At 38.4% G+C, this 12,457-nt stretch overlaps 1 protein-coding gene across 3 annotated transcripts in view; it reads left to right on the top strand.

The window, feature by feature from the left end:
* The window catches only part of PRKAR2B (protein kinase cAMP-dependent type II regulatory subunit beta), an 83,696-nt gene that overhangs the window by 58,907 nt on the left and 12,332 nt on the right, over nt 1–12,457 (top strand). For all 3 annotated transcript variants that reach the window (XM_068669771.1, XM_068669772.1, XM_068669773.1), the window contains 2 exons: nt 4,192–4,244; nt 5,343–5,426. In XM_068669771.1, coding sequence (XP_068525872.1) covers nt 4,192–4,244; nt 5,343–5,426 — 137 coding nt within the window. The remainder of the gene's footprint in view (nt 1–4,191; nt 4,245–5,342; nt 5,427–12,457) is intronic.

The following is a 12,457-nucleotide window of genomic DNA, read 5'->3' as shown; positions in this document are numbered from 1 at the left end:
AAGACAAACTACTGAAATAATGGAGGAAAAGAAATTGCACATTTAAAACTGCAGAGCTACACCATTTGTATAATCTTTAAGTTGTGACCCAAGTGAAAGATGCATCTGTAATAATGGCAAAAAGATAAGCCAAGACAAAATAAGTACGGAACTGAAACTAGAAGGGAAGTTTCTCATGACAGATAAGAATAAATCATTTTAAAGTTTGGGAAGATGGACACTAGCCAGAAGAAACTGCAGTTATTAAAGAAATATAATGCATGTAATCAGTGATAACAAAGAAATATTTAATGAAAGTACCTGCTGATAATAGTGCGACTGACTTAAATGAACTTCTAGCAGAGAAAAGTGAATTTAGAGCAGAGACACCATATGACATGGAAAACCATGTACATCCTCTTTGTACTGATCCTGCTTGAGGCTATGTGCAAGGAACTGGTAAGATGGATCAGGATGGCCTTGGATGAGGCTAAATTCAGTTTCTTTTATGTGTTCTGGAAGACTGAAGTCTTCAGCCATACTCTCTGAGACTTGATTCTGTGATAACAACACCAATGCTATTAAATTAAATTATTTTTCTTTCTTTCTTTTTCTTTTTTTTTTTTTTTTCCTGCTCTTAGAGGTTTTATTCGAGGTAAGGACAGGGTGTCCCTGTACCCCAGGTTGAGACTGACTATTTATACACTCAGCAGCATGCTGTAATACACATGTTGATTCCCAGGTACTCATGCTTGCACTATAGCACAGAGGCTGATAGCAGTTCAGACAAAGTAGTCATTTACACTATGATGGCTTACGATGCTTACTTTGCATGTTATTATTGTTGCCATGAATATAACCCCCCTAAAGTTTATTTCAGACAACACAGAAGTACTATAGTTGCCATAAAAAAGTTGATAGGAACATTTTGTTTATTTAGAGGTAAAATATTATACTTATTCAAGATATTTAACATTTCCTTTTGTGGGCATTTTTATTTCTCTGGAACCAAAACCAGTTCCTAGTAAACTTGTTAGAAATCTTTCAGTTGGTTCCAGAGGGACTCGTATCAAATTAGCTGTTTTTGAAGCTGCCAAGTTTTATAAAGTTGACAGTCTAGGATTTGCTGGGTGCGTGAGGTGGTGAGGTGGTGAAGGCCAAGACTTCCTTGGGGACTGTGCATAATAAGTGCAATAATACGATGAAATCAGGTTAATTATTAGGGTATCAGGCAGGTTAGTGGGTCTATCTGGTGACTTCTTTAGAAAGTGTTTGCATAATAATACAGGAAATAGGGGGAATAAACAAGAGGAGCTGCAATCTTAATCCACGAGGAGCAATGTGACTGAACTAGCAGAACAGATGTGGAGGAAGGACAGGGAAAAGAAGAGGCTACTGCTGTGTACCAGGTTCAGACACTCATGCTGCAACCTGGACTGTGGAGGGAGGTGGACATACTGGTGGTCTGTGAGTAATACTAAAAGGGGAGAAGCTCAGGAGCTCTGTCATTATGTCTGCATAGCACAGACCACCAAAGAGATCGGGTAGGTGAGGGTTTTTATTAGCTAGAAGGGTCCAGGGGTGGTGGCGATGGGAGATGTGAAATGATCAATCATCAGTTGGAAGAGAATAAACAAGAATGCCGACTCACAATGTGTTTTGCAATGACATCAGACAAAACTTTGAGACACTGGGAGAAGCCATTGAAGGGAAGCTGTTCTGTTTGATATCAACTCTGGGGAAGAAACTGTTGTAGAATAGGGAGAGAAAAGTCAACGTGAGTGAGAATTCCCATGGGATGGCAGAGCTCACATTTTAGGAAGGGAAAGAAGTAGCCTGAAAGGATTAGGACAACAGGGTCAAGAGAGTGAAAAGGGACTGGAGGCATAAGCTCTTGGAAAAGAAGTCCGGAGAAAAGAAAGAAAAGGAATTGGATGTTCCACAGAGATTCAATAAAAGGGAACAAATCCAAATTGTGACCACACAAAAGAAGGATAAAAGCATAGTAAAATAAATCTGTCTCAGTTACAAGTTCCTTATTTATATCAAGCAGAAGAAGTAACCATGTAGAAGATTAAAACTGGTTTGGTTTATTAAGAACAAATGCAAAAGAATAGCAAAAGATACGGAGTAAAACAAACAAACAAAGAAGTCAAGGTAATGAATGTGGTCCAGTTACAAGAACAATCATTAGCAATAATAGAAATTGTTTTAGGAGTATATTACCACTGAGAGCATCTTCCAGGAAAGGGTTGCTCTACCGCTTACCAAATTACGTCAGTCTTCACTAGTGGCATAAATAGCGTATGGAAAACTCAGCATAGAGCAGAGAAAGGACAAACCACAGAGTACTTCACCTAGCAGGGGTCTCCAGGTTAGCTGTGCCTGAGCAGTGATGGGCTTGGAGACTGGAAGAACTGGTAAAATGTCTCAGCCCTGCTAGAAGGTAACGTTGAGAAGCTGAAGAAGATAAATGAGAGAGTGTGTGTGGGGAAGATAATAGAAAAATTGATCCTTAAAAGGGTGGGGTGGCTACCTAAGGGAAGAGACCTGTCACAGGTTTGCAGATCATTTTCGTTCCTAGAGAACTTACAGACGAATAATCAAATGTTTTATATGTACCTGGAGGGAAAGTACAAATAGCACTGGACATGGATTTGTCAGAACTATTCAATGTCCTATAACAAGAGGGTAGAACTTTGGGATAAAAGAAAAGGAGCAGGTGCCCTACATTTTCAGTTTGAGAAACTAACCTACTGTAGAAAGACCCCTCTATAAGCAAGCTAGAGAGCAGCAAGCTGTGTCTTTAGTGTAAATGGCATGGGGTAGCTGCAGGGCTGGATGGAGGAGGTAATTACCAAGTGGCTACTGCTGTTGGATAGCCAGATGTCTGCATTGCAGAAGAGTTTATTTTAGATACTATTTCCATTTTCTTTTTTTTTTTTTTTCAGTAATAACCTGGATTATATATTGGAGAGTATGCTTGTTAAATTTGCTGTTTTTACAAAGCTGAGAATGAATTACAATAATGCTGGAGATTAGAATTCAAAATGGTCTTGACAGGTGGCAGCAATGGTTGGGGGAATAAGGTAATGTTTAACAAGTGTAAGTGAATGGTGCTGTGCTTAGGCAGAATAGTCACATGTAGCACAGCTGGTTAAATGGTGGGTTTTGAAATTTTTTGAAAAAAAGTCATGAAAATTACATGAGTAAATATAATCAAGTTGTTATGAAAAAGGTATGGATGGATGGCAAGTTGTAAAGACATATAGCCTACAAAATGTGTGGAGTGATTTCTCCGGGGGTTTGGAATGAGCTGGTCTTTCAGGTCCCTTCCAACCCAAACCATTCTGTGATCTGTTGTACTCGTGTTGTGGGTTAGCCCTGGCAGGCAGCTCAGCACCACACAGCCGCTTGCTCGCTCTCCCCAGGTGGGATCGGAGAGAGAATCAGAATGGTAAAAATGCAAGAACTTATGGGTTGAGATAAAGACAACTTTACCCCAGCTTTTATTGCTGAGCATAACACCACACAGTATGGGACCTCCCTTTGGCCAACCTGGGTCAACTGTCCCAGTTCTCTCCCCTCCCAGCTCCTCTTGCTCCCCCAGGGCAGCATGAGCAGCAGAAAAACCTTTATCTCTGTGTAAGTAAGCCCTGCTCTGCCACAACTGAAAACACTGATATGTTACCACCACTATTTTCATCAAAAATCCAAAAGACAACATCATACGAGTCTCTACAAATAAAATTTGAAAGAAAAAAAAAAAAAAGGTAAGAGAGAAAAAAATTCAGCTATGTAAAAAACTTGTATTTACACAGATGGAGGGAAAGATCTAATCCCTGTGTCCAGCAGGGATTGCTTAAGTGCTGAAGAGAAAGGACTGGTTTAGACAGTGGAGAAAGATTTCTCATAGTAAGGTCAAATCTCTTACAGCAGGTTACTTGGGAACCTGAGAAGTATACTGGATGTCTTTCAAAACATAGAAAATGTGCAAAAATTACATAAATGTATTTTTTTTTTCACCAGCAGTCTGGAGATGACCTACTGTGGACCTTATCAGCAATATCTGCTGCGATTCTCTGCTGAGTGTGTTACAGTGCTGTGTATTATTAGTATGCCACACAATGCATTTGTAAATATAAAGCTTGTGAAACGATATTTTACTCTTAATTAAAATTGTACTTTTTTTTTATTTTATTATTATTTCAGTGTGTGCAGAAGCTTACGATCCTGATGAGGAAGAAGATGACGCAGAATCTAGGGTATTTAATGCTTTGAGTTAAATACTTATTTTTTCAGTTCTTAAGCATTAAATTTAGGAAGAAAATAGGGCTGATTATTTAAATTATGTAACCAACATTACCATTCCTTTCCAAAAGCATCCTTATTATACTCTTCTTTAATAATTTGTAGGGTTTTCACACTAAAGGAACATTTAAAAATTCTCTGTAGTAGTCACCCATATAGGGCACAGTTAAATAATATTTTACTCTACCCGTGATCCATGGTTTGTTATGGAAACATTTTTATGCAATTACATTTGCCCAGAGAGTGCCTGTTATTAAAAATAATTCAATAGCGTCCTTGCAACCTTGCAGTATTTTAATCAGTATTAAAGTATGTACATAAGGCAGAGAAAAGATAAAAGATAAAATCACCAAGATTATCAGATGTGGAATGCTAATGAAACAGATTTGCTTATTTTACTTAAGTCACCATTTTAAAGGCATTTACTTGGTTTTTAATATGAAATAACATGACTTCTAAGGCTGGTCTATGTTTTTGTATTCTACCTATTTTCTGGCTAATAAAAGTGGAAAAAGGTTATCATAAGCTTATGAGTTAAACCCATAACTTGACTGATAGTCACATTAACCAGGCATGGGTAATTTAGTAAATCTCAGTCATATGATGTGACGTCTGTCATTTACACTGTTAAACCTCTGATATAAATTTATCACAGAGATTATTTCACAAATATTATTTAGGAAGAAGTCATGGCAAATGGATAACAGTGGTGCTTTGTTTTTGTTTTTTCTTTTATAGAACGTATATGCTTAGACAGTAGCAGAATAATGTTTATGCAAAAATTGTTGAAATAAAGGTATCTGGAATGGCTTGTGAAATGTACTGGATTCTACAGATGTGAAGATCTTGTTAGTTAAAATACAGACATGCTTCATTTGCTCATGCTGTGGTGATACAGTGTTATCACTGAGTATTTACTCAAATCCTGAAGGTTTTGGAAGGAAAATGTTATGAAGCATGGAAAAAAAATATTGTGCAAAATACTTATGTGAATTAGCTCAGCCCTTCAATTAATTGCTGCTGTAAATAGGCTTTTCTATTCTATCCCTCAGATCATTCACCCTAAAACAGATGATCAAAGAAACAGGCTGCAAGAGGCTTGCAAGGACATTCTTCTTTTTAAGAACCTAGATCCGGTAAGAGATTCTTCATAATGAACAAGATTTAGCAATGTTGATGAGAATTAATTCTCATGAAGTTTTGAATAAAACCTGCAGATTTGACTTTTATAAGCTCATATGTATGCCTTTTTGACCGTTTCGTAATCTCCAGAAGTGTCATTTTGATAACTGTTGTCAGTTTTAGTATATATATGTCTTGAAGTATGTTAATTTGAATGTATGTATTAATACGATTGTGCTGTATCTTATTTTCTTATTTTAAAACTATTTTGCTTTACATTAATTTATGGAAAGTCATTGGGTAATCAGAACCTTTGAATTGTTTCTATTAGTTACTTTCTATCCTCCAAAAGCGTACTGAGTGCACCATCAAAACCTAAAATTACTCCCAAAGCCTATGTTTTAGCCATAGATATAATTGAACGCGCATCTTAAGAAATAGAGGGAGAAAGGCAATAGAAGGTGTTGACATTATTACTTCACTTAACATAGACAATGTAAAAACACTACAGATAATTTTCATCTGTGCAGGTAATTTCCTTCTATTGTCCATAAAAACAATTCTGAGCTTTTAAGAAAGCTTAAGTACAGTGAATGAGTGACCTGGATCAAACAAAGGTGCTCATACTACAAAGATGCACTGGGTTGTTTCAGGGAAAGGTGAGTGTATCAATCAAAACATGCGTACTGAGGTTGGGATGACTCACAGCACACGGAATGCTTTCTTGGGAGCATTGATTCAGCGCTGTCAGGGGAGCAGGGGGAATAATTATGTAGAGTTTTAAGCATGAGAATGAAAAGTTTTAAATTTAATTCAAGAGGGAGCTAATGGAAAGACCAGCCTGCGGCTCTGTTTGAAAGCCAGGTGCAGTTTCAGAGAATGCAGTCTAATTCATGCTGTGAGTTCCCAGCTCCTGCTTCTGTCTGCACAAAAGCCAAGCTCTGACCCAGGGTAGCCATCCCCACAGGGGCCCGAGGAGCGGTGAGCCACAGACCCCATCAGGGCTTTGCAAAGCCATAGAGTCAGAGCTGTAGGAGGGCATGAAGAGTCCTAACATAGGAAGTAAAATGTGTGCATTCTTGGGACTTCAGGGAACCTGACTTGGGATCTCCTGATTCTCCTGCTGTCTGTTTAATGGGTAGTTAACTAGATGTTCCACTATACTGGTTTGAGCTAAAATTACCCAATTGTTTGTCCCTTCCACTATTGAATTATTATTATTTATTTATTTTCATAACTTCAGGGACACAAAGAGGTTTGGAGACATCTGCTCTGGACGTGAAATTGGTTTATTTTATATTTTCCTTGTTACTGCTGTGTCCTGGCTTCCACTTGGCTGGACACATGTTACGTTAGCTTGCCAATGGCATGTTGGCAAATCCCTCCTGTTTAGTCTCGGAGCATTTCTGTCCTACAAGCCCTGTGACCTAACAGATTATCATTTGCTCCTAAAATCTGTTGTGATGTTAATTTGGGGCTACTGCTTTCCTGAGTTTGGTTTTACCCGGTTTCTTGGTGGTATCTGCTTATTATATCAGTCCTCTGGATGAGATGCAGTTTATTTTCCAATGCCAACTACATTTTCTGCCTAAATGTTCACCAGCCACTTGGTCTGCAGGACAGGGATGTGTTGGCTCCCTACCAGCTATATGGTAACGTTGACACAGATGACATAAACACAATATGTAGACGCAGAATATGGAGCTCTTCCAGTGTGGGCACTTCATATGGCTTCTCTAAAGAGTTATAAGGGATCACCACCCCTGTTGCTGGAGGTGTTCTAGGAACTGTGTTGCTGTACTGATGATACATTGTCCCCTTGAAGCTTTCTTTTTGCTTCTGAATCAGTTACTTGTAACTATTGATAGTTCCCATGGTCAGTTCTTGGTATCTGGCAGAAGGCTTCCTAGCTGAGCCCCTCCCTTGTGGGGTTCTGCCTTGAAATCTGTTCCTGGGATTTCCCAAGTCTTTTCTTGTTTACCCACCTTTGCTCAGGTTTGTGTCTGGTGGATTATGAACACTTTCTTCTAGTTTAAATCCTTCACAGACCGTGTTCTGGGAAGTCAAAGAAGGCATTTGTAAAGGCATTTTTTATTATAATAACTTTACTCATAAAAGACATTGGAAAGCTGCTGGGCTCTGAAGATAGCAAGGGTATTAAAATGTAGCCTTCTTTAGCATGGCTTGCTTCTTCTGTTGAGCCAAGATCTGCAGTCCCCAGGGGAGTTCTCCCACTCCTCCTGCTTGTTCTGCTTCTAGGCAGTGACTCAAGAGCTCTGTGACTGTGGTTGCAACGATTTAAATTTTCTTATCCCAGATCTCTTCATCACCTCTGCCTCTCCACCCCACAGCACAAGTGTGTGCAATGCCGGCTGATGAAATTTACTGGCATATTAGCAAAAAATTTAAAAAGCTCTTTCATCTTAGAGAGATGTTATCTTCAGCTGCTAAGGCTAAAGTCTCTGGAACAGAAGTCAGGCCATGTATCTAGCGTCTCATGCTCCCACTGTTGGTTTTGTTTTGTTTTGTTTTGTTTTTATTGCCTTGAACTTCAGCTTCTTCCTGCTATAGTTATGTGTATAAAGAACATTGTTGCAGAGGTCAATGAGTAGAAGGGAAGAGAGAATGTAAAGTGCTTAATGGCTTTTCCCTGCTGGCCTTTTAGCAAGGTGTCAAACACCATTCCTAGGTAGGGCACCGCTCTGAAATGCAACATAGCAGCATGTCCTGAGGCGCGATCAGAATTGTGTTCAGTACGTGATGCTGGATGGAGTTCACATTTTGTTAAAGGTTTATCCTACCCTACCACACTGTATTTTAATGTGAATGAAAAGATAAGATAAGGGTATCATAAAAGCAGAAGGAGAAGCTGCAGTAGTTAGGAGGTGACTTACAGTACTGCTCGGCATTTTAATTGAAGAGCCCATTTGACAAGACACGGGGCCTCACATAAAAGTAAAAAACAACCACTTGAATGTGAGACAGAGTGAGAGAGAGGACACAAAGATAACCTTCAGGCTCTGAGACAGTTTAGGACTTTCTAAATACATAACATTGTCTTAAGCCTGCATTTACCTGATAGCAGTGTTTAAATATTAGATAGGTAAACTTATGGACAAGTATTTATAAATATCAATATTTCACATTATGGCTCTGACGGAAAATGGAGCATAGTATAAAGGAGCATTAGGCTCTGGTACAATTCCCTAAGCAGCAATCTCTGCTTTAAAGACCAACTCCTATAAATCCCTTGTAAAGTTGCTTGAACTATCTTGGAACTTTCTTTAACTTTGTGAGTTGCCGAGGATGTGACTGGTCAGTTAATATCAGTTTAGCAAAGCACTCCTGAGTTAACTCCTTTAAATAAAAAAACAACAACAACAACAACAAATTTTTTTAAAAAACAGTATTTTAGTATTTCTTTCACCTTTCTGGGGCTTAATCTCTTCCCATCTAGTTGGGGTCACTCTATAGCAGTTTTAGCTAGCGTGTAACAGTACTGAAAAAGTTCCTGGAAGAAGAATATGCATTGAAACATGTGTGCAACAAGATGAGGGAAGGAGGTTTTCCAGGGTTCTTCAGCTACTTTTTAGAGAACTAAATCAGGAAAAAATCGAGAAATTCCAGGAGCAGAACTGTAGGGATGTGTGAATTAAATGAGAGAAAGGTGCGTGTCTGTTTCTCTGTCCCCACACTATTATTCTAGCTGACATTAGTTTAACTTATTTCTCGTCTAAACATCTCTTCTGTTGTTCTTACCAGAAAGCCTCTTTCTACCAGACCACATTATTATTTATTGTTTATTAGTCTTTGTTGTGTGCCACACCACTGCCCAGAAATCCTAGCATTACTTTTGTTCTCCCAGGATTGCCACACTGTGCTAGACTGCTTGCTCTTCATGCATGCCCAAGGCATATTCCCACACCTTCTCCTTTGTTCTACTGAGACTGGAGGTTACTGGCAGTGGAGTCAGAAGCTGCACGCCTCTTTCTGTTAGGGTTCTCTTTTCGTCCTCTTTGTTTCGTGCCCTCTTTCCCCTTCCCTTCACTTTGATTAAGCCAACAAGGAGAAAAGAAGATGACCAGACGCCTTGGGCCATTACTGAGGATGAGCCCCAAGTTGCTGTTACTAGATTTTGTTTCTGTGCATGCACCCAAGAGTTGTTTTATCACTGAGAGGAAGAGCAGCAGCTCATCTACTGGCCAACACAGCCTTTGAGAAGTTACTCTTTTGGTTTTGTCTTTTAAGAGTAAACTTGGCTGATGCTGATTAACAACAAGCTATGTGGTTTGTCTGGTATAGGCTAGATACGGCCCATAGGCAGCAGTTTAATAAATAAATAAATAAAGCAACTGATGAATCAACCTATTATCAGAGTAACTGAGAGGCTGAAGGGACTGATATCATTGAAATTGTCCTGTACCCTTGCACTTTAAGTCTGAACCTTTTCTTTACCAAAAATCCACAAACAAATTTAGATCTCTTTTGTTTCAGATAAATTTTATTTTGGAGATCTTTGCCCTGCTAATGCTTGTAGAGAATATTTCAAATATGATATGACCCTTAAAAGGTAATCAATTATACATATTCTCCACAAATATGCAAGAGCAATTTCTGGGCATATTGCCACTCATTCACCTGGGGAATTATTATAAGAGAGCACAAATAATGATTAATCAATTAGAATTGATTAACTCAAGGGAGGATGAAAGCAAGCATAATGTGGCCATGTTTTATGAATAGTGGACTCTTATGCTTAAGGCCAAAGCACTCATCGAAAAGTGCCACTAACAAAAGGTTCTCATAATATTTTTGCATTCTTATTTTTTTGGTGAAAAATTAGGACTACAGATGTCGGAGCAATTAAAGCAAGTTCAGAATGCCTGAACATGTTAATACTCTGCTTTCCTAGGTGGCACAAAACTTTTTGCAAACTAATGGGTTCCCAAACAAATAGAATTGCTCTTAATCCTCTCTTTTTTCCCTAAGACAAAGTTAACAGTCACATCATATCTGGTGAACAGGGAGTCTCTCCACCTGGCCTATGATCAGTTACTGAAGATGTTTTATAACAGAACTGCCCACTGTAAGGTGCCTTCATCATAAGGATTTTGAAACTGCTTGCAACTTGGTATTACCTCTGTTTTTTTTATTTTATTTTATTTTTTTTAAGCAAACTGCTAAAAAGAGTAAGCCAACTTACTCAGAGGGACTAGTTACAAAATATAAAAAGTGTAACTGAGCCTGACTTGATGGGCATGTGTGGGATATGTCAGAGGCAGAATATAACAACTATATATTAATGTATGTGTTATATATAAATATAACCATGCAGAAGAAGTTTAGGGTAAATTCTTAAAGAAAATACTGATTACTCAAAAATATTTATCATACATCTAAATATAAATTAGATTCTTTGATAGTGAAGAAATAAATGCCTTTTGATTAGTTTACAAGTAGATATCACACAAGGGAGCTAAATATTTTTAGGTAGATCAATGGTGCTGCTAACATTTATATCAGAGTTCCAGGGGAGTATAAGTACATGGTTTTTGTTCTGCAAAACAAACACGGAGAGCTGGAGACATGAATTCTGTAATTTACTCTTTATCTCCAAGATCCTGGCTTATTTATTTATTTTTATTTTTTTTGTGTGTTGTTTTTGTTTTTGTTTTTTCTTCTCATGGTTTCCCTGCCCATATTTTGCTGAATTCTTCTGTCTCTTTTTTTCTCCCTATTCTGGTACTCTGTCTGTTTCACTGCATTTGTCATCCTGATTTTCAGTGGTGCTCACGTCCTACTTTCCATTTTATCCGCAATGCCTTGATTGATTCAGAATTGGTGGCACTTTCTCAGACAGCAAGAATTTGTATCAGCAATTCAAACATCGATGCTCCTTGGAAGCCTCAGAGTTTAAGAGCTCTTGAATTGAGTGTGGAAAACTTTGTTCTTTTCCCTTTACAAAATAGCTCACAGTAAATCTGTAAGCTGATATTCAGCAGACACACAGCTGGCACAGTGGTAGCAAATCACTTGGTAGTTTGGCAGTTAAAAGCTATTGGCATTTGGAAAGGACGTGTTGTGGTCAGTCAGCTCTCCAGACTGAATCAAAAGCTTTTTTTCAAGGGCACCCTGATGACTGGATGAAGTTTAAGTTGTGCTCAATGTCCATTATCTAACTGATTTTTTTTTTTCAAGGAATTGTATTGAGATGTAATTGTCATATTTGTTTTCTTGACTTTGAAGAAGTTGAGGCTAAAATACAATTTCTGAATAATGTAACATTCATCTGAAGGACAATAGTTACTTTATGTGATGCAGAATGAAAGTCAGGAGATGCAGGAGTGATTATTTGTATTTTTTCACATGATCTGGCAAGAAGGATGGAACCAGACACTGTTGCAGGAGGATTTCCTTAGCAAACCAGTTATCATGGTTTTGTTCTTCTGAGTCTCATGACATGTCTTGTGTTAGCAACTGATTTTAATTGTCACACATTTTTTTTTTTACATTTCAGATATGACAATACAATATATCGGGCTTACACACATTATTTTTGCACGGGTGTCACTACAAGCCTAGATTCATAAAGGTACTTGGTACCTAAATTTCACTTTAGGCACAGTAAAATCATTCCTAACTCTGAGAGATTCATAAAACCTCTGCTTAGGTGCTGTGAACCACTATGTGGTTCAAAGGCACCATGATGATTACCAGTCATGTTTTTGACATTAAAATTTGGCTTTTATGCTAGAGTCTCATGTAGCCACCGTGGGAAAGAAGAGAAGAGGAGGCAATTACTTTTTGCCACAGGTGTAGTGTTTAGGGTACTTTCACACATGAAGACTGTCAGAGAACATCAGGCTCCTATTGAAATGTTGCTGAAGAGCACCTCTGTAACTGCCGGTGAGGAGAGCTCCCTGGAGCACAGTAAAAAGGATAAACTAGCAGAGACATTACAACTGGGGCAGTTTGTGCAGATGGAAGCTTGAAGGCGGCCTGGAAACAGTGCATGAGAGAATGTGGGACTGTTAGAGTTAGCGCG

This window comes from Anas acuta, chromosome 1, assembly GCF_963932015.1.
Source record: "Anas acuta chromosome 1, bAnaAcu1.1, whole genome shotgun sequence".
NCBI lineage: Eukaryota > Metazoa > Chordata > Aves > Anseriformes > Anatidae > Anas > Anas acuta.
The sequence above is the reverse complement of the archived record's forward strand: the minus strand, read 5'-3'. Positions and strand labels throughout refer to the sequence as shown.